The 23363-nt window shown below is 46.8% G+C and overlaps 1 protein-coding gene across 4 annotated transcripts in view; it reads right to left on the bottom strand.

The window, feature by feature from the left end:
* The window catches only part of LOC121543698 (synapsin-3-like), a 169504-nt gene that overhangs the window by 107873 nt on the left and 38268 nt on the right, over window positions 1-23363 (bottom strand). For all 4 annotated transcript variants that reach the window (XM_041853834.2, XM_041853832.2, XM_041853831.2 and 1 more), the window contains one exon: window positions 14868-14925. In XM_041853834.2, the coding sequence (XP_041709768.1) occupies window positions 14868-14925 (58 nt within the window). The remainder of the gene's footprint in view (window positions 1-14867; window positions 14926-23363) is intronic.

Genomic DNA, 23363 nt, shown 5'->3' with positions numbered 1-23363 from the left:
GATCAAACTCCCAGGCAGAGCAGAGATCCTCTCTGAAGGGGAAGGGACACTGCAGCTTGGCCTGTCTGGGAGAGAGCTCTGGGAACAGAGAGAATGGGGCATTAGGGGCCAAGTGCCTCCATTGTCTCTCATGTAATTACAGGTTAGAAATAGATTTGCTCCAGAGATTTAGCTCCCATGAATCTGGTTTTATTAGTCTCTCACTGGCTGACTGTGTTCTCAGCACAGTACCTTGCAAGGGGACGTGTTAAATGCATATTGTACCTAAATGTAATACATTCATAGCAGATTCCAAATCTACCTACATCCACTTCAGCCCAGACACAGATCACATACATTATTAGCCATTAGTATATTTTGTTGCAGATAAATACTGTACATTCAGGCACATGCACAATGGGTGTGGCCCCTTGGGGAAACTTGGTATTGAGACACACAGCCGCTTTCCTTTCCATGGCGAACCCAAGAGCATAATATCCAAACACATGACATCCTCTATGTATGGCATGTCTGCTAAAGTCAGGGCTGATAAAATACACGCCATATTTATGATAGAGAACCACAGAGACAGACATGCCAATGAATGATGCTGTCCTAAGCCAGGAATCAGTAAGGAATTAAACGCTACATTTAAAACACATTTTACATATTTTTTCAGATCATAATAAAATAACAAAATCACTGCAGTCATTTCAGTTTGGGATTTTATTTGATCATATGCTGGGTTCATGTCTTTGTTTTTGGCCTTGGTGACCTTGTTTGGGTGTTGGTACCCTAACATATTTAGCTTCACTGAGGACCAAAAAGCTAATGAACCCTAAAGAAAAGACAACATTCCTGCCCTACTTTACTGTGAACATGCAGACCCATCACTGAGGAGGCCAGTCTACTCAGGATGGAAGTGGAGGTAAGGGTTAGGGGTCAAAGGTCAATAAGGATTGGTTTCAGTCCGTATACTGCACTGTGGGATGTTACAGGCCAATGTTACAGAGTTAGAGTAGAGCTTGTCTCAAGCACTCCAAATCCTAGCTAGGTGCTCCCATTAGAGGTTAGGAACCAAAAGCCCCAGAGACCAGCAAGATGTTGACCTCAGACTTCTAGTGGTAACATTTGTCAGACTTAACATCACTTTCAAGTATTTAGAGTGACACTAATGTAGGCATTTTAATGTGTAGTCCTGCAACTTTTCTACTATGAAAAATTCAAATTTGGCGGATCTGGTTAACTCCCAAACACAACATTACAGAGAGCGTGTTGGTGATATCATTTGTCATACGAGGAACGTACATGGGCTCGTAGTGGGCAAAATTCAATAATTCACTCTTCCTATAGGCTACATAGTTAAACATGAGACACTATTCTGAATAAACAAGGTACACTGAGGCGTACAAAACATTATGAACTTTCCATGATATAGACTGACCAGGTGAATCCAGCTGAAAGATATGATCCGTTATTGATGTCACTTGTTAAATCCACTTCAAAATCAGCGTAGATGAAGGAAGACAGGTTAAAGAAGGATTTTAAAGCCTTGAGACATGGATTTTGCAAGACAAAAATATTTATGTGCCTTTGAATGGGGTATGGTAGTAGGGGCCAGGCGCACCGGTTTGTGTCAAGAACCGCAACGCTGCTGAGTTTTTCACGCTCAACAGTTTCCCTTGTGTCTCATGAATGGTCCACCACCCAAAAGACATCCAGCCAACTTTGGAGTCAACATGGGCCAGCATCCCTGGAATGCTTTCGACACCTTGTAGAGTCCATGCCCCGACGAATTGAGTCTGTTCTGAGGACAAAAGGGAGGGTGCAAGTCAATATTAGAAAGGTGTTCTTAATGTTTTGTACACTCCGTGTATATTCAGATTGTGGTGGAGTCACAAACACAGGATGGGACTGACATTGTTTGGCTGCTCTAGTGTTAATACGAACTTAGTCAAAGTAAAGCCACAGAACGTTGTTCGAACATCTGCTATGCAAATAGAAAAACAAAAGCCATCTGTGTAAGCATTGTATTTGGCCGATTAACGTGGATGACTGAAACTCCCCAGAACATGGATGACTTGAAGTTCCCATTCAGGCATTGTGAGTTCAGCCTCTGAAGTTATGATGGAGAAACATGAGCTTGTCCTCTAACCTGAGAAGCACCTCACTGAAAGGCCACAACCTGAAGACACCATGACTTTCCTTAACTTCCAGTGTTTGTTGTTTGTGAAGCACCAGTGTTGCTCTTCAGCTATCTATCTGGGTCTCTGCAGAGTGGATACTTTGTAGGAAAGGATGCAGGCTAAGGCCTCCATTTATTTGAATAGAAAACAGTGTCTTCTGTACAGTTTGTTGCAACCAATATACTCCAGAATCCTATTCAAAATGCTCAATTGTGGCCAGCACAAACAGAAAGTATGGGGGCGTATGTCTTCCTCATTCGTTCGTTTCCAGAACAATGTGCCAACTTAACAAAACAGTATTTTTTTCTGTGAAACCCGCACTCCTCTTTTTATTTATTGTGTTGCACTCACAGTGGAGAAGACGAGATCAGGGGGAGAGTAAATGCCCTAATCTCATTTACGGGACAGTGAGGCGCCACTCACTCTCAATGCGCCTCAAAGACACAACACACTGGAACTTGGCTCCCTTCCTCTCCTCAGTTAGTCTCCATTGATACCCGCCTCTCAACAAAACATCTGTGTGCTCGGCACAATGCTTTGCCGTCACCAAGAAAGACTCTTAAAGACGTAACAGACACACACAGAGGCGCGCACACACACACACACACACACACACACACACACACAAAATGCAAAGAGAAATACACACACACACACACATTCCAGTATACAGATCTGCAACTCATCCCCCTGTCAAATTGCAATCCCTCAGCAGGGGCCTACGTTGACATTTGCTATGACCAGATAAAACCAGAAGAGTGGGCTAGTTTCTGGCAACAACCAAAAATGCTCCACAACTCCTGCTATTGGCTGGCTGGCTCAGTGAGGCCCCCTATCATTGGACAGTTATGGATGAGCCGTTTGTGTGACTGGGGCGAGTGCCCGGGACGCAGGGCCCGTTTGACATTGCCATGGTTACCATCAGGGTAATATATTCAGATTTGTGTTAGAGCAGCTCGTACCCTGGGAAAGGAAAACAGGACAGGATACATGAGAACTGCCTTCTCTCCCCTTTAACTGCCCCCAGCACACGATTCTTCTTTCCTCTATAACCGCCACTGCTATCGCCATTGATGTAATTTAACGGTGGATCTCTGTGTTGCCAGACCAGTTGCAGTACTTCTAAATGTGCCAGGAGGCTGCAGTACAGTCTTTGATGCTGGTATCCAACATACCAAGCAGTCTGGCTGGAGAGCCATCTTTCTGAGTGCGTAAATTATACTCACACCAGATAACGGCAACAGTTGTCTTCCACATCCTCTTAATATTCAAGGAACAGGATCTGAAGTACCAACTGTCCTAAATGTATTGTTTTTAAAGCCCTACCCTGGCCTCAAGAAGAGTGTTCCATGATTTAACTGATTAAAGTCTCACAAAGCTCATCTGAAATCTTTGGGAGTATTTTTAGAATTCTGACAATGGGTGTCATCAAGGTTCAGGTGTACAAGGTGCCTTTCGCTATGGCCAGGTGTCAAACTTGTAAACGAGAACTTTGGTGGTCTGGAGTAAAACCACATGCAAATTTAAAGCATTATCCATAACGTGATAAGTGATTTTACTCCAACTATGCCGGCTTCTGCTGGCAAAAAGCATGTGACCGATATTGACATCGGCAACAGTTCAAGAACAATTAAATCCTGTATGAGGTGTCATGCTCTTAGGACACAGGGTACTGATAAACAATGACAAGAGCTCTCCTAGAACTGTGGCAAACCCTCTTTCACAAAAAGGATTCTCTGCTGACCTCTTCATGTGTGAGACGCATTTAGCTAAACCTCCTGCTCCTCCCCACCCCCAATCATTAAATGGCCCATTATATCTCCTGTAAAAGAAACCGTCACCCTGACCAGATCCCTCTCGATATATACAAAAGCAACAGTCTGAGTGGGAAACCTAAAATAGCTCCTGGTGATAAACGTAGACGTGGGGTAGACAAAGGAAGGTTCCTATCTTGTGGTTTCCTTTGGGTCCAAACACAGCCGTTTTTCTAAAGTAGAAATTACTGTTTACTTGGCCTAGATACACTTCACCTCATTTATCTGAACAAACGTTGTACAGTTTACCAGTGCTGAACCCTTGCAAAATATTTCCAACTGAACATCAACCTTGGAACAACGTCAACACAGATGCCCTGAACCTCTGGGGGTGGAGACGTGAGGCGATTACTAAGGGTACGGATTACACAGACCCAATTGGCTGTGAATCTCCATTACTGCAGAGGAGAGGAGCGTGGAACGACAAGGTGGAGGGGAGCGAAGCAGAGCAGGCATTCTGTCCTCACTGAGGTCATAGGCCTGGTGAGCAGATGTTGCCCCTGCTGACCCGTCTAGAACTAGTTGGACAGTGGATGGGAACCCAGAGAAACTGTCCTTTATACATTTGCAATCACGATCGAACCTCCTGGACGTTCTAATCACATAATTTGTCCAATTGCGCGTAATTGAGTACTTTTTACTCATGAACAAGGCTTGTCGAGTACCAACACGTACCCAGTGGACGGCTATTATTCCATTTGAATCATGTCTGTGACGTTAGTATCGCATTGACGCAGATGAAGCGAGCAAGCAGCCTTGGAAAAAAACATTACTCACAGGGGAAAGAAACTGGATGTCATGACCGAGATCCTCCGCTTGGCACTGCTTAACCGCCGAGCAGAGAAGGGCAGCACACATCCAAGAGACTTAAAAAAAGACACAAAAGGCATTGTGGGAGATCGTGAAAAAACCCATAAGCCCCGTGTATGCCCCTTTAGAGCACATGTACAGTTTGTTGCAACCAATATACTCCAGAATCCTATTCAAAATGCTCAATTGTGGCCAGCACAAACAGAAAGTATGGGGGAGTATGTCTTCCAATCTGAACACACACACAGGATCTCCTGGCACAAGTGTGTAGAGATAAGAGTGGGCACAGTCAATGGCGCTGGGTATCTTGGAGCACTTATTAAGAGATTGATAAGACTCCCAGAGGGTAAGTCAATGAGGATCTGGGCAGCAGCTCAAGTCAAGGTTGATCAGTGCCAAAGGAAAACCCTGGGAACGAGTTCAGTTGGACGTGCCTGGCATGAGGCAGGATACCTGTGGTACATAGGGCAACATCTGGCCTCAAGGTCTAGCAAATCAGACACAGCGTCTTCTTTTACTTGTTGAACTTGAACTTGCAGCTTGAAAAACTATGACAGTGATGGGATTTGTTCACACTCTTTTCATGTATCATATACGCCTACTTGCAGATGTGCACCACACAACAGACGTTCAAACTTTGCTGAAGCTGTCACTGGACAAGCATGAAGAAGCTAGCCTCACGCTAGATGATAACGCTGATTCTTATGAAACTCGTGAAATTTATGGCGCACAATGAATCAATTGATTAATGTTAGGTGGGACCTAACTTTCAATTGATGCACTGCTCTCCGTTCTATTCATGCAACCCAGTGAAATATGAGCGTGAGTAGTATATTAAAGGAGGCATGACGTTCCCTCTGAAACTATGCTATTCAGGCACAAGGTGACACTGACATAGAGCTTAGCTATAAGCTTAATATAAAAAAGGCTCAGAGCTCTGTTAGTAATCTGTACAGTGCAATGGAGAGTGTGTTGAAGACCTTTTGTATTCTGTGTTTAAGTGTTTCATACATGTCGAGGCGTCGGGAAAGTAAACCTTCAAAGCAGGGCCTTGTCCGTGTGGAGGAGGGATTTATGACAACATGCTCACAACTGAAATATTTTAATGGGGTTGGGGAGAGGGGTATATCAAGATATATATATATATACACACACACACATACATACACACACACATACAGTGGGGGAAAAAAGTATTTAGTCAGCCACCAATTGTGCAAGTTCTCCCACTTAAAAAGATGAGAGGCCTGTAATTTTCATCATAGGTACACGTCAACTATGACAGACAAATTGAGAATTTTTTTTCCAGAAAATCACATTGTAGGATTTTTTATGAATTTATTTGCAAATTATGGTGGAAAATAAGTATTTGGTCACCTACAAACAAGCAAGATTTCTGGCTCTCACAGACCTGTAACTTCTTCTTTAAGAGGCTCCTCTGTCCTCCACTCGTTACCTGTATTAATGGCACCTGTTTGAACTTGTTATCAGTATAAAAGACACCTGTCCACAACCTCAAACAGTCACACGCCAAACTCCACTATGGCCAAGACCAAAGAGCTGTCAAAGGACACCAGAAACCAAATTGTAGACCGGCACCAGGCTGGGAAGACTGAATCTGCAATAGGTAAGCAGCTTGGTTTGAAGAAATCAACTGTGGGAGCAATTATTAGGAAATGGAAGACATACAAGACCACTGATAATCTCCCTCGATCTGGGGCTCCACGCAAGATCTCACCCCGTGGGGTCAAAATGATCACAAGAACGGTGAGCAAAAATCCCAGAACCACACGGGGGGACCTAGTGAATGACCTGCAGAGAGCTGGGACCAAAGTAACAAAGCCTACCATCAGTAACACACTACGCCGCCAGGGACTCAAATCCTGCAGTGCCAGACGTGTCCCCCTGCTTAAGCCAGTACATGTCCAGGCCCGTCTGAAGTTTGCTAGAGTGCATTTGGATGATCCAGAAGAGGATTGGGAGAATGTCATATGGTCAGATGAAACCAAAATATAACTTTTTGGTAAAACTCAACTCGTCGTGTTTGGAAGACAAATAATGCTGAGTTGCATCCAAAGAACACCATACCTACTGTGAAGCATGGGGGTGGAAACATCATGCTTTGGGGCTGTTTTTCTGCAAAGGGACCAGGACGACTGATCCGTGTAAAGGAAAGAATGAATGGGGCCATGTATCGTGAGATTTTGAGTGAAAACCTCCTTCCATCAGCAAGGGCATTGAAGATGAAACGTGGCTGGGTCTTTCAGCATGACAATGATCCCAAACACACCGCCCGGGCAACGAAGGAGTGGCTTTGTAAGAAGCATTTCAAGGTCCTGGAGTGGCCTAGCCAGTCTCCAGATCTCAACCCCATAGAAAATCTTTGGAGGGAGTTGAAAGTCCGTGTTGCCCAGCGACAGCCCCAAAACATCACTGCTCTAGAGGAGATCTGCATGGAGGAATGGGCCAAAATACCAGCAACAGTGTGTGAAAACTTTCCCCACTGTACATACACACAAAAGTATGTGCACACCCCTTCAAATGAGTGGATTCGGCTATTTCAGCCACACCCGTTGCTGACAAGTATAAAAAAAAAAAATTTGAGCAATCAGCCATTTAATCTCCATAGACAAACATTGGCAGTAGAATGGCCTTACCGAAGAGCTCAGTGACTTTCAACGTGGCACCGTCATAGGATGCCAACTTTCCAACAAGTCAGTTCGTCAAATTTCTGCCCGGCTAGTGCTGTCCCAGTCAACTGTAAGTCTTGTTATTGTGAAGTGGAAACGTCTAGGAGCAACAACGGATCAGCCGCGAAGTGGCAGGCCACACAAGCTCACAGAACGTGACCGCTGAAGTGCGTAAAAATCGCATGTCTTCGGTTGCAAAACTCACTACCGAGTTCCAAACTGCCTCTGGAAGCAAAGTCAGTACAATAACTGTTATTCAGGGGGGTTAATGAAATGGGTTTCCATGGCTGAGCAGCCGCACACAGTTCATCATGCGCAATGCCAAGGGTCGGCTGGAGTGGTGTAAATCTCGCAGCCATTTGGACTCTGGAGTAGTGGAAACTCGTTCTCTTGAGTGATGAATCACGCTTCACCAACTGGCAGTCCAAAGGACGAATCTGGGTTTGGCGGATGCCAGGAGAACGCTACCTGCCCTAATGCATAGTGCCAACTGTAAAGTTTGGTGGAGGAGGAATAATGGTCTGGGGCTGTTTTTCATGGTTTGGGTTGGCCCCTTAGTTCCAGTGAATCCCTCTCCCTCTCCCTCATCCTCATCAGAAGCTGCTATGTGTGGCCTGTGCACTGCCTGTGCCTCAGACTGGCACCTTATATGGCAGCAGCTGGGCGAAGAGCAGGAGAGAGCTAGCTAGTTTGGCTTTTGGGCACGTGTGCACCAGTTGAGTTCAGAGCAGGGTGAGGGACAACAACAAAACTGCAGCGCTAAGCTGAGGAGGTGGGAAAGAGAGGGAGTGAGGGAGAGCGCAAGGGGGCTCTGTTTTTATTGTTGTTTTCTAAAATTGGGTCATCATCCCATCGCATTGATCTGACTTTTCACACAGGGATTGGGTTTCCTTCCTCCTTGAGCTTTATGTTAGTACATCAAACACCCAGCGAGCAGTATTGCCAACTCCTCCGTAAGGAAAGTAGCTATTGGCTGTCCTAAAAGTTGCTAAATGACGTCATCACCTAATTTGCATAATTGGCCATGTGCATGTAATTGTGATGGACGCTGTAGGCAAGAGGAATAACGTCGTGGGAGAGACAAAAAGTGAGTAAAAAGCTGCGCGAGGACTGAGTGCTTTGGCACGGCAGCACCCGCTGCTCGTTGAGAAGAGTAAGAACGATACGTGCTTTCATGTCAGTCTCCAATAACAACAGAAAAAGTCGCTAGAATTGTCGCTAGTTGCTTTTTTGAAAATGTGTCGCTAGAGGGGTCTGAATACTCGCTAAGTCGCTAAGTTGGCAACACTGCCAGCGAGGGGTCCGGCTGGGCTGTGTGGGGCGGGAAGGCTGGCGGCGGAGGGCAATTAGCATCTGACTCGTTACCCTGCGAGGAGCAGAGGAGGCTTGTGGGAAACAGTGGAGGGTCTGGCAAAAATAAAAAGGGTTGTTGGGGCTAGGGGGGTTTGAGGGTGCGACCCCCATAGCGGTCCCTTCACTCTTGATTTAAGGGTCCTAATTAAGAGCCGCCACATGTTTTTATTTTGGTTCGCTCTCAGCAACGCCGAGAACGGCTACAAAAACGCAGAGCTTCATATTTCACATTTCTTTAAAAAATCATGATTTTAACTAAACTCCAAGCCCCACCAGCCCAGCTACGGTCTCAACATTACTAAGAATGAGATGTGACCACAACAGTAGAGAGTTGAGCAAACTGACAGCCTATAAAGTCCCTGGTCTGGTCTTTTGTGGTTCGCTTTTTCCTTCTCCAAATAAATACCACCACTTAATTTCAAAGACAACGACTCCGGTCTGCCCAATCGCTTGCAGATGTATGGCCAAGCTTTTAGGAGGGAAATCAGATGTTATCTACCCACCGAAAATACTGTATGTCTAGACGGTTGCGTATTTTTGCATATACATTGGCACTGACGGCATCTTTTCATATAAAAAATTAATAAATGGCCATTAAGACTGCCGTGTTTATGCTACAGGGTTATGAACAGGTTACTTCAGGGAAAAGTTAGTCTGACAAAACATTTGTAAAAGACCTACAGTGCCTTGCAATAGTATTCATCCCCCTTGGTGTTTTTCCTATTTTATTGCATTACAACCTGTCATTTAAATGGATTTGTATTTTATGTAATGGACATACACAAAATAGTCAAAATTGGTGAAGTGAAATAAAAAATAAAATTAAAAAATAAATAAGTGGTACGTGCATATGTATTCATCCCCTTTGCTATGAAGCCCCTAAATAAGATCTGGTGCAACCAATTACCTTCAGAAGTCACATAATTAGCTAAATAAAGTCCACCTGTGGGCAATCTAAGTGTCACATGATCTCAGTATATTATATATATATATATATATATATATATATATATATATATATATATATATATATATATATATATATATATATACACACACACACACACACACATATACATACATATATATATATACACATATACACACATATATACATACATACATACAGTGAGGGAAAAAAGTATTTGATCCCCTGCTGATTTTGTATGTTTGCCCACTGACAAAGAAATTATCAGTCTATAATTTTAATGGTAGGTTTATTTGAACAGTGAGAGACAGAATAACAACAACAAAATCCAGAAAAACGCATGTCAAAAATGTTATAAATTGATTTGCATTTTAATGAGGGAAATAAGTATTTGACCCCCTCTCAATCAGAAAGATTTCTGGCCCCCAGGTGTCTTTTATACAGGTAACGAGCTGTGATTAGGAGCACACTCTTAAAGGGAGTGCTCCTAATCTCAGTTTGTTACCTGTATAAAAGACACCTGTCCACAGAAGCAATCAATCAATCAGATTCCAAACTCTCCACCATTTCCAAGACCAAAGAGCTCTCCAAGGATGTCAGGGACAAGATTGTAGACCTACACAAGGCTGGAATGGGCTACAAGACCATCGCCAAGCAGCTTGGTGAGAAGGTGACAACAGTTGGTGCGATTATTCGCAAATGGAAGAAACACAAAATAACTGTCAATCTCCCTTGGCCTGGGGCTCCATGCAAGATCTCACCTCGTGCAGTTGCAATGATCATGAGAACGGTGAGGAATCAGCCCAGAACTACACGGGAGGATCTTGTCAATGATCTCAAGGCAGCTGGGACCATAGTCACCAAGAAAACAATTAGTAACACACTACGCCGTGAAGGACTGAAATCCTGCAGCACCCGCAAGGTCCCCCTGCTCAAGAAAGCACATATACAGGGCCGTCTGAAGTTTGCCAATGAACATCTGAATGATTCAGAGGAGAACTGGGTGAAAGTGTTGTGGTCAGATGAGACCAAAATCGAGCTCTTTGGCATCAACTCAACTCGCCATGTTTGGAGGAGGAGGAATGCTGCCTATGACCCCAAGAACACCATCCCCACCATCAAACATGGAGGTGGAAACATTATGCTTTGGGGGTCTTTTTCTGCTAAGGGGACAGGACAACTTCACCGCATCAAAGGGACGATGGACGGGGCCATGTACCGTCAAATCTTGGGTGAGAACCTCCTTCCCTCAGCCAGAGCATTGAAAATGGCTCGTGGATGGGTATTCCAGCATGACAATGACCCAAAACCCACGGCCAAGGCAACAAAGGAGTGGCTCAAGAAGAAGCACATTAAGGTCCTGGAGTGACCTAGCCAGTCTCCAGACCTTAATCCCATAGAAAATCTGTGGAGGGAGCTGAAGGTTCGAGTTGCCAAACGTCAGCCTCGAAACCTTAATGACTTGGAGAAGATCTGCAAAGAGTAGTGGAACAAAATCCCTCCTGACATGTGTGCAAACCTGGTGGCCAACTACAAGAAACGTCTGACCTCTGTGATTGCCAACAAGGGTTTTGCCACCAAGTACTAAGTCATGTTTTGCAGAGGGGTCAAATACTTATTTCCCTCATTAAAATGCAAATAAATGTATAACATTTTTGACATGCGTTTTTCTGGATTTTTTTGTTGTTATTCTGTCTCTCACTGTTCAAATAAACCTACCATTAAAATTATAGACTGATCATGTCTTTGTCAGTGGGCAAACGTACAAAATCAGCAGGGGATCAAATACTTTTTTCCCCTCACTGTACATACATACACACATATATACACTGCTCAAAAGAATAAAGGGAACACTAAAATAAGACATCCTAGATCTGAATGAATGAAATAATCTCATTAAATACTTTTTTCTTTACATAGTTGAATGTGCTGACAACAAAATCACACAAAAATTACCAATGGAAATCAAATTTATCAACCCATGAGGTCTGGATTTGGAGTCACCCTCAAAATTAAAGTGGAAAACCACACTACAGGCTGATCCAACTTTGATGTAATGTCCTTAAAACAAGTCAAAATGAGGCTCAGTAGTGTGTGTGGCCTCCACGTGCCTGTATGACCTCCCTACAACGCCGGGGCATGCTCCTGATGAGGTGGCGGATGGTCTCCTGATGGAGCGAGACATGATGTCCCAGATGTGCTCAATTGGATTCAGGTCTGGGGAACGGGCGAGCCAGTCCATAGCATCAATGCCTTCCTCTTGCAGGAACTGCTGACACACTCCAGCCACATGAGGTCTAGCATTGTCTTGCATTAGGAGGAACTCAGGGCCAACCGCACCAGCATATGGTCTCACAAGGGGTCTGAGGATCTCATCTCGGTACCTAATGGCAGTCAGGCTACCTCTGGCGAGCACATGGAGGGCTGTGCGGCCCCCCAAAGAAATGCCACCCCACACCATGACTGACCCACCGCCAAACCGGTCATGCTGGAGGATGTTGCAGGCAGCAGAACGTTCTCCACGGCGTCTCCAGACTCTGTCACGTCTGTCACGTGCTCAGTGTGAAATTGCTTTCATCTGTGAAGAGCACAGGGCGCCAGTGGCGAATTTGCCAATCTTGGTGTTCTCTGGCAAATGCCAAACGTCCTGCACGGTGTTGGGCTGTAAGCACAACCCCCACCTGTGGACGTCGGGCCCTCATACCACCCTCATGGAGTCTGTTTCTGACCGTTTCAGCAGACACATGCACATTTGTGGCCTGCTGGAGGTCATTTTGCAGGGCTCTGGCAGTGCTCATCCTCCTCCTTGCACAAAGGCGGAGGTAGCAGTCCTGCTGCTGGGTTGTTGCCCTCCTACGGCCTCCTCCACGTCTCCTGATGTACTGGCCTGTCTCCTGGTAGCGCCTCCATGCTCTGGACACTACGCTGACAGACACAGCAAACCTTCTTGCCACAGCTCGCATTGATGTGCCATCCTGGATGAGCTGCACTCCCTGAGCCACTTGTGTGGGTTGTAGACTCTGTGTCATACTACCACTAGAGTGAAAGCACCGCCAGCATTCAAAAGTGACCAAAACATCAGCCAGGAAGCATAGGAACTGAGAAGTGGTCACCACCTGCAAAACCAGTCCTTTATTGGGGATGTCTTGCTAATTGCCTATAATTTCCACCTGTTGTCTATTCCATTTGCACAACAGCATGTGAAATGTATTGTCAATCAGTGTTGCTTCCTACGTGGACAGTTTGATTTCACAGAAGTGTGATTGACTTGGAGTTACATTGTGTTGTTTAAGTGTTCCCTTTATTTGTTTGAGCAACATACATACATACATACATACATACATACATCTGTTCTGAAAGACCCCAGAGTCTGCAACACCACTAAGCAAGGGGCACCACCAAGCAAGCGGCACCATGAAGACCAAGGAGCTCTCCAAACAGGTCAGGGACAAAGTTGTGGAGAAGTACAGATCAGGGTTGGGTTAGAAAAAAATATCCGAAACTTTGAACATCCCATGGAGCACCATTAAATCCATTATTAAAAAAATTCAAAGAATATGGCACCAAAACTCACGGACCAGGCAAGGAGGGCATTAATCAGATAGGCAACAAAGAGACCAAAGATAACCCTGAAGGAGCTGCAAAGCTCCACAGCGGAGATTGGAGTATCTGTCCATAGGACCACTTTAAGCCATACACTCCACAGAGCTAGGCTTTACGGAAGAGTGGCCAGAAAAAAGCCATTGCTTAAAGAAAAAAATAAGCAAACACGTTTGGTGTTCGCCAAAAGGCATGTGGGAGACTCCCCAAACATATGGAAGAAGGTACTCTGGTAAGATGAGACTAAAATTGAGCTTTTTGGCCATCAAGGAAAACGCTATGTCTGGCGCAAACCCAACATGTTTTTCATCGGCAGGGACTGGGAAACTGGTCAGAATTGAAGGAATGATGGATGGCGCTAAATACAGGGAAATTCTTGAGGGATACCGGTTTCAGTCTTCCAGAGATTTGAGACTGGGATGGAGGTTCAACTTCCAGCAGGACAATGACCCTAAGCATACTGCTAAAGCAACACTCGAGTGGTTTAAGGGGAAACATGTAAATGTCTTGGAATGGCCTAGTCAAAGCCCAGACCTCAATCCAATTGAAAATCTGTGGTATGACTTAAAGATTGCTGTACACCAGCGGAACCCATCCAACTTGAAGGAGCTGGAGCAGTTTTGCCTTGAAGAATGGGCAAAAATCCCAGTGGCTTGATGTGCCAAGCTTATAGAGACATACCCCAAGATACTTGCAGCTGTAATTGCTGCAAAAGGTGGCTCTACAAAGTATTGACTTTGGGGGGGTGAATAGTTATGCATGCTCAAGTTCTGTTTTTTTGTCTTATTTCTTGTTTATTTCACAATAAAAAATATTTTGCATTTTCAAAGTGGTAGGCATATTGTGTAAATCAAATGATACAACCCCCCCCAAAATCCATTTTAATTCCAGGTTGTAAGGCAACAAAATAGCAAAAATGCCAAGGGGGGTGAATACTTTCGCAAGCCACTGTACCTGATGGGAGAGTCAGAGAGACCATTAGGATGTGTTAACACAGTGCAGAATTAATCATTGCTAGCTTCTGATTAAAATAAAAAGCATAGACTCAGAACTGTAAGGGACTGCTTCTGACATGAGTCCAGAAAACATTTAAATCCTCCCTGCATGTAATCCAATGCGGAGAAGACGAGTACATAAAAATAAGTACATTCCATCAGGCAGCCAAGCACATACTGTACACACATACAGCATGCTAACATGATAACAGGCTAACTGGGGCATGGGAGTAAAAAGGCCTCGTACTTAGTGTCTAATAAGTATGTAATACCTGCTGCTACCCAGCTGTTAAAGCTCTCACACGCTATCCTAATGGTGCTTGAATAAAACAGCTTGGATTCCTTGTGGATGATGGGGTAAAAAAATGATGTGGGTCAAGTCAGTCACCCAGGAGTGGCATCAGCTGAGCTAAAAAATACAAATAAAATCCCTCATCTGAGCCATCCCCAGCCACATGGAGAAGTCATCAGTCCCTCCAGCTCTAACAGAGGATGAATAGAACACCACCAACCTGCTCCACCCGGATGTCGTACTCCCCGTTCAACTTCTTCCCTCGGAAATACTTGGCCCTTTGAGGAAATAAATGGGAAAGAGACTAATGAGACAAGATGAAATGCGATCACAACTTTCAGAGCTTCTAAACTTTTTTCACACAGTAGCCTAGGTGAGTTTCTAGACAGGAAAATATTGTCTACAAGCTTGAAATGACCTGTGTCTGGACGACTAAAAAATAGGTTCTCCAGTATCACCTGAATTCTGTATAATTATAAAAAGGTATCTGTTGTTGTGGCCACCTGTGTATACCAGTACACTTCTGTTTTTTCACCAACAGAGAAAAGTATGTAGTCATAACAGTATACAGTCAAAACAACCTAAAAATAATCTGTTTATTTGATTGAAGAAGTCTGAAAAAGGCTGAAACTCAAGTTTTCCAAAATAGCCTGAGACCATTGACAAATATTATTTGTTTCCATGATTACAGCATTATGTGGTCCTTCTGTAGTACCATACAAGCAAACTTTCCCAGACAAAAAAAAACATCTGAGCATCATAATCAGTCATATCCCCCACCTATTAGGCTGTTAGGCACCTCATCAAGAAACAGCAACAGAGGAGAGAAAAGAGAGAGATGGGGGGAGAAAGAGGCGGATCTCAAATCAACAGGATATTACAGAGCTATGACTCAATGTCCCTGTACACAAACAGTAACAGTGATGTCCTTTTTTTGTAGTCCGAGTCTGTCTGAAAACCCATTTCCTGTTCCTAACCATGACATCTTTACAGGCCAGGCATCAGGCTTCACTGGCATTGTCACACACCACAGGCAGGAAACCTTATTACACTTTTAAACAGCCCTGATAAACAAACACATACACACAAACAAACACAAAGGCACGAGGCAGAAACCGACGGTGATGGTGTTGCTTTAAAAAGCGAGGGAGTGTATGTTTAGAGAAGAGGAAAGGGGTGGACATTCACATACAGTGGGGAAGAAAAGTATTTAGTCAGCCACCAATTGTGCAAGCTCTCCCACTTAAAAAGATGAGAGAGGCCTGTAATTTTCATCATAGGTACACGTTAACTATGACAGACAAAATGAGAAAAAATAATCTAGAAAATCACATTGTAGGATTTTTAATGAATTTATTTGCAAATTATGGTGGAAAATAAGTATTTGGTCAATAACAAACGTTTCTCAATACTTTGTTATATACCCTTTGTTGGCAATGACACAAGTCAAACGTTTTCTGTAAGTCTTCACAAGGTTTTCACACACTGTTGCTGGTATTTTGGCCCATTCCTCCATGCAGATCTCCTCTAGAGCAGTGATGTTTTGGGGCTGTCGCTGGGCAACACGGACTTTCAACTCCCTCCAAAGATTTTCTATGGGGTTGAGATCTGGAGACTGGCTAGGCCACTCCAGGACCTTGAAATGCTTCTTACGAAGCCACTCCTTCGTTGCCCGGGCGGTGTGTTTGGGATCATTGTCATGCTGAAAGACCCAGCCACGTTTCATCTTCAATGCCCTTGCTGATGGAAGGAGGTTTTCACTCAAAATCTCACGATACATGGCCCCATTCATTCTTTCCTTTACACGGATCAGTCGTCCTGGTCCCTTTGCAGAAAAACAGCCCCAAAGCATGATGTTTCCACCCCCATGCTTCACAGTAGGTATGGTGTTCTTTGGATGCAACTCAGCATTCTTTGTCCTCCAAACACGACGAGTTGAGTTTTGACCAAAAAGTTCTATTTTGGTTTCATCTGACCATATGACATTCTCCCAATCCTCTTCTGGATCATCCAAATGCACTCTAGCAAACTTCAGACGGGCCTGGACATGTACTGGCTTAAGCAGGGGGACACGTCTGGCACTGCAGGATTTGAGTCCCTGGCGGCGTAGTGTGTTACTGATGGTAGGCTTTGTTACTTTGGTCCCAGCTCTCTGCAGGTCATTCACTAGGTCCCCCCGTGTGGTTCTGGGATTTTTGCTCACCGTTCTTGTGATCATTTTGACCCCACGGGGTGAGATCTTGCGTGGAGCCCCAGATCGAGGGAGATTATCAGTGGTCTTGTATGTCTTCCATTTCCTAATAATTGCTCCCACAGTTGATTTCTTCAAACCAAGCTGCTTACCTATTGCAGATTCAGTCTTCCCAGCCTGGTGCAGGTCTACAATTTTGTTTCTGGTGTCCTTTGACAGCTCTTTGGTCTTGGCCATAGTGGAGTTTGGAGTGTGACTGTTTGAGGTTGTGGACAGGTGTCTTTTATACTGATAACAAGTTCAAACAGGTGCCATTAATACAGGTAACGAGTGGAGGACAGGGGAGCCTCTTAAAGAAGAAGTTACAGGTCTGTGAGAGCCTACAATGTGATTTTCTGGATTTTTTTTCTCAATTTGTCTGTCATAGTTGACGTGTACCTATGATGAAAATTACAGGCCTCTCTCATCTTTTTAAGTGGGAGAACTTGCACAATTGGTGGCTGACTAAATACTTTTTTCCCCCACTGTAAATCTGGACATTTCAGATATACTACCTCTGGTGCAACACTATTGGGCGTTCAGAGCTCTACGTTTATAGCCTGTGTCTTTGCCAACACTCTGTGGGTCCAGCCGGTGAACTCTCACCCCTAGCAGGCGTGGGCCGGTTATCAATCTGTCAAGGGCTACATGCTAGCTGCTGGTGTGTGTGTGTGTGTGTGTGTGTGTGTGTGTGTGTGTGTGTGTGTGTGTGTGTGTGTGTGTGTGTGTGTGTGTGTGTGTGCGCTCTACATGCTGGAAGCTCCTGATCAGTAGGGCACAGGCTGTTAGGGATTTAGAGTAACTGCCTCTAAACTCAACTCACTATCTCTTCTCTTCTCACACATTTTTGTCTTGGTGTCTTTTCTGTGACAGAAAAAAGTCATCCAAGCTTCTCACATTCTTTCCTATGTCTCTTCTTGCAATTGCACATTTCTACTATCACTCCTTGCAGGGCCAGCGCCAGAACGAATTAGTTAGAAGGACATTTCATTTCCCAAAAAAAATCATGGAACCACACTGCACAAATAAATAAAATACAAATAAAAATAGAACCGCTGGGCCTCGAGGGACCTGTCAGAAGGGAACCGATGTGGATGTGGTGGAGGAGTCAGGCGCAGGACACAGAGGTTAAGTCCAACAGACTTTAATAATCCAAAGTCTAATGTCCAAAAGTAACACGACCTCGACAAAACAAGAGGCGAGGGAGAATTACGCATACACGCGTAAACACTAAACATAAAACAAACAGAGTGCAAACACGTAGCTCCGAACAGCATGACAGTGAAAACAACACACAATCATACTAGTGCAAAACAAGGAACTTATACGACACGTAATCAACACACAAATGGACACAGGTGTAACAGACAGACAAAAGCAATCAAATAACGAAACATAGAGCGGTGGCAGCTAGTACTCCGGGGACGGCGAACGCCGAAGCCTGCCCGAACCAGGAGGAGGAGCAGTCTCGGCCGAAACCGTGACAGTACCCCCCCCTTGACGCGCGGCTCCAGCCGTGCGCCGACCCCGGCCTCGGGGACGGCCAGGAGGACGCGGACCCGGGGCGGGATGCCCACGGTGAAACTCAGTCAGGAGGGATGGATCGAGTATGTCCCTCCTGGGCACCCAGCACCTTTCCTCCGGACCGTACCCCTCCCACTCCACGAGATACTGGAGACCACTCATCCGGCGCCTCGAGTCCAAGATGGTCCGGACTCTGTACGCCGGGGCCCCCTCGATGTCCAAAGGGGGCGGAGGGGTCTCTCCTATCTCGTCTTCTTGGAGTGGGCCAGCTACCACCGGCCTGAGAAGAGACACATGGAACGAGGGGTTAATATTTTTATACTCTATAGGCAGTTGTAACCTGTAACACACCTCGTTCAATCTTCTCAGGACTTTGAAGGGCCCCACAAACCGCCGACCCAGCTTCCGGCAGGGCAGGCGGAGGGGCAGGTTTGAGTCGAGAGCCAGACTCGATCTCCCGGTGCGTATACCGGTCCCTCACTGCGGTGGCGATCGGCGCTCGCCTTTTGTTGACGGATGGCACGCTGCAGATGGACATGGGCAGCGTCCCCACGTCTCCTCCGAGCGCCGAATCCACTCGTCCACCGCAGGGGCCTCGATCTGGCTCTCGTGCCATGGTGCCAGGACCGGCTGATAACCTAAAACACACAGGAAAGGTGTTAAATTGGTGGAGGAGTGGCGGAGAGAGTTCTGGGCCATCTCTGCCCAGGGAATGAACCTAGACCACTCCTCCGGCCGGTCCCGGCAATAGGACCTCAAAACCTACCCACATCCTGGTTGACACGTTCCACCTGCCCATTGCTCTCTGGGTGATACCCCGAGGTAAGGCTTACCGAGACCCCAACCGTTCCATGAACGGCCCCCAAACTCGGGAGGTGAACTGGGGACCTCGGTCAGACACTATATCCTCGGGGACCCCATAGTGCCGGAACACATGGGTAAATAGGGCCTCAGCGGTTTGTAGGGCAGTAGGGAGACCCGGCATGGGAAGGAGACGACAGGCCTTGGAAAACCGATCCACAACGACCAAAATGGTGGTATTCCCCTGGGAGGGGGGTAGGTCGGTTCCGAAATCCACCGATAGGTGGGACCATGGTCGTTGTGGAACGGGCAGGGGATGTAGCTTACCCCCTGGGCAAATGTCTAGGCGCCTTACACTGGGCACACACCGAGCAGGAGGAGACATAAACCCTCACATCCCTAGCTAACGTTGGCCACCAGTATTTCATGCTAAGACAGTGCACGGTCCGGCCAATACCTGGATGTCCAGAGGAGGGTGATGTATGAGCCCAATAAATAAGACGATCACGAATCTCGAGCGGCACGTACGTCCGCCCCACAGGACACTCGGGGGAGTAGGGTCGGTACGCAGTGCCCGCTCGATTTCGCATCGACCTCCCATACCACCGGAGCCACCAAACAAGACTCCGGCAATATGGAAGTAGGCTCGTTGGACCTCTCCTCTGTGTCATACCGCCGGGACAGGGCGTCTACCTTACCATTCTGGGACCCAGGGATGTATGTGATCTTAAAAACAAACCGGGTTAGGAACATGTTCCACCTAGCCTGACGAGGGTTCAATCTCCTAGCTGCCCGGATGTACTCCAGGTTACGGTGATCAGTCAGAATGAGGAAAGGGTGTTGAGCCCCCTCAAGCCAATGCCTCCACACCTTTAGGGCCTGGACTACGGCTAACAGCTCCCTGTCCCCAACATCATAGTTGCGCTCCGCCGAGCTGAGCTTCTTGGAGTAGAACGCACAGGGGCGGAGTTTAGGTGGCGTGCCGGACCGCTGTGACAGAACTGCCCCAATACCGGTCTCGGACGCGTCTACCTCTACCTGGAATGGCAAAGAGGGATCCGGATGCGCCAGCACAGGAGCCGAGGTGAACAGGTTCTTTAGTTTGACAAATGCCCTGTCCGCCTCAGCCGACCACTGCAAACGAACCGGACCCCCTTTAGCAGGGACGTAATGGGAGCTGCAACCTGTCCAAAACCCCCGAATAAACCTCCGGTAGTAATTAGCAAAACCCAAGAACTGCTGCACCTCTTTTACCGTTGTTGGAGTTTGCCAATTACGCACGGCCCGATACCCGGTCTACCTCTATCTCCACACCAGACGCGGACAACCGATAACCCAAAAAGGAGACGGACTCCTGGAAGAACAGGCATTTCTCTGCCTTGACATACAAGTCATGCTCCAACAGTCTTCTCAACACTCGGCGCACCTGGGCTACATGCTCGGCTCGTGTAGAAGAATACACTAGGATGTCGTCGATGTAAACTACTACACCCTGCCCATGCATGTCCCGGAAAATCTCGGTCAACAAAGAATTGGAAGACTGAAGGAGCATTCATTAACCCGTATGGCATGACGAGATACTCGTAATGACCCGAGGTGGTGCTAAATGCTGTTTTCCATTCATCCCCCCTCCCTAATGCGCACCAGATTATACGCGCTCCTGAGATCCAACTTTGTGAAGAACCGCGCTCGCAGAACGATTCCGTCATCGTCGCAATCAGTGGAAGTGGGTAACTGTATTTAACTGTGATCTGATTGAGACTACGGTAATCAATACACGGGCGCAATCCCCGTCCTTCTTCTTCACAAAGAAGAAACTCGAGGAGACCGGGGAAGTGGAGGACCGTATGTATCCCTGTGCCAAGGACTCGGCTATGTAAGTCTCCATAGCCGCTGTCTCCTCTTGAGACAGGGGATACACACGACTCCGTGGCAGAGCCGCTCCTGTTTGGAGATTTATCGCACAGTCCCCCTGTCTATGAGGAGGTAGCCGTGTTGCCCTCGATTTGCTAAACACAAGTGCTAAATCCTCATACTCAGGGGGAATGCGCAGTGCGGGCACTTGGTTCGGACTCTCTACCGAGGTCGCCCCTACGGAAACACCTAAACATCTCCCTACACACTGGGCAGACCACTCCATAAGAGCTCTCTGTTGCCACGCCTATGCTAGGATCATGGGTGCTTAACCAGGGAAGGCCCAACACCACGGGGTACGCAGGGAGAGTCAATCAGATAAAACTGAATGATCTCCTCATGACCCCCCTGCGTCGTCATCGTCAGTGGTGCTGTGACCTCCCTGATCAGGCCCGACCCCAACGGCCGGCTGTCTAATGCTTGGACAGGAAATGGAGCTTCTACCGCCGAAGGGGGAATTCCTAACCTACAACAAAATGCCCGATCAATAAAGTTCCCAGCTGCGCCTGAATCTACTAGTGCCTTATGCTGGGAATGAGGTGCCACCTGTGGAAATTTCACAGGAATACTCATGTGACCAACAGAAAGCTCTGGGTAAGTGGGCGCCTGCTCACCTGAAATGACTCCCCAATGCGTGGCCTGTTGTCACCTCTCCCAGGAGACCCTCCCCAGCACCTGGCCGCGGTGTGTCCTCCACGACCACAGGTGGTGCAGGGGATGGCCCCCTCGGGTTACCTCTCCTCCTCTCTCTAGCGCCCAGCACCCCGAGCTCCATGGGAATCGGCTCGGAGGTGCTGGAGGCGGAATGGACGACCCCCTACTCGGGACGTCCGCGGGTAGCCAGCAGGGTGTCTAGACGGATGGAAATGTCCACCAACTGGTCGAACGACAGGTTGGTGTCCCTGCAGGCCAGCTCACGACGAACGTCCTCTCGTAGGCTACACCGGTAGTGGTCGATGAGGGCCCTCTCATTCCACCCCGCATCCGCTGCTAGTGTCCGAACTCCAGTGCGAACTCCTGTGCGCTCCTCTTCTCCTGTCGGAGGTGGAACAGACGCTCTCCCGCCGCTTTCCCCTCAGGTGGATGATCGAAGACAGCCCTGAGCGGCGGGAGAACTCCGCGTAGGTGATGGTTGCGGCGTCTATTCCCCTCCATTCGGCGTTGGCCCACTCCAACGCCTTGCCGGATAGACAGGAGATGAGGGCGGAGACGCTCTCGTATCCCGAGGGCGCCGGGTGTATGGTGGCCAGGTAAAGTTCCACCTGCAGGAGAAATCCCTGACACCCGGCTGCAGAACCATCATATGCCCTCGGGAGCGAGAGCCGAATGCCACTGGGTTCCGGTGCTGAGAGAGGAGGACTGGCCGTTGGTGATGGGATGTTGTAAGAGTGCGTGGGCACCTCTCAATTCACCAATCGGCGCAGAGTGTTGGACACATCCTCCATGGCGGCCCCGAGTTGCCGGATCATGGTGTCCTGGTAGTTGATCCGGTCTTCCAGGGATTCGGGTCCCGCCGCTGTTCCTGCTGACTCCATGTAGGTGTGTTGTTCTGTCAGAAGGGAACCGATGTGGATGTGGTGGAGGAGTCAGGCGCAGGACACAGAGGTTAAGTCCAACAGACTTTAATAATCCAAAGTCTAATGTCCAAAAGTAACACGACCTCGACAAAACAAGAGGCGAGGGAGAATTACGCATACACGCGTAAACACTAAACATAAAACAAACAGAGTGCAAACACGTAGCTCCGAACAGCATGACAGTGAAAACAACACACAATCATACTAGTGCAAAAACAAGGAACTTATACGACACGTAATCAACACACAAATGGACACAGGTGTAACAGACAGACAAAAGCAATCAAATAACGAAACATAGAGCGGTGGCAGCTAGTACTCCGGGGACGGCGAACGCCGAAGCCTGCCCGAACCAGGAGGAGGAGCAGTCTCGGCCGAAACCGTGACAGGACCCTTCTTCAAGCTAATGAGCAGTCATTATGACAGCAACATTCTAACAGTGTAATTAATACATTTTATATATGCCATCACTTGTCTTAGGTAACATTAGAATAAAACATTTTTTCATTAGTTTGTTACTGTAGGACAGGAGTTTTCAACCTTTTCTAGCATGAGAGCTACTTTAAAATGTTGCGAGATACTCAGATGTTTTTTTGTAGCTTTCAAATAGGCACACAATTCCATTTGCTCCGTTTTATTTTTCCTGGTTTGGATTTTTTTCAGTTTTTCA

Source organism: Coregonus clupeaformis, chromosome 28, assembly GCF_020615455.1.
Source record: "Coregonus clupeaformis isolate EN_2021a chromosome 28, ASM2061545v1, whole genome shotgun sequence".
In the NCBI taxonomy this organism is placed as follows: domain Eukaryota; kingdom Metazoa; phylum Chordata; class Actinopteri; order Salmoniformes; family Salmonidae; genus Coregonus; species Coregonus clupeaformis.
Note: the sequence above shows the minus strand (reverse complement) of the source record. Positions and strands in the feature narration are given on the sequence as shown.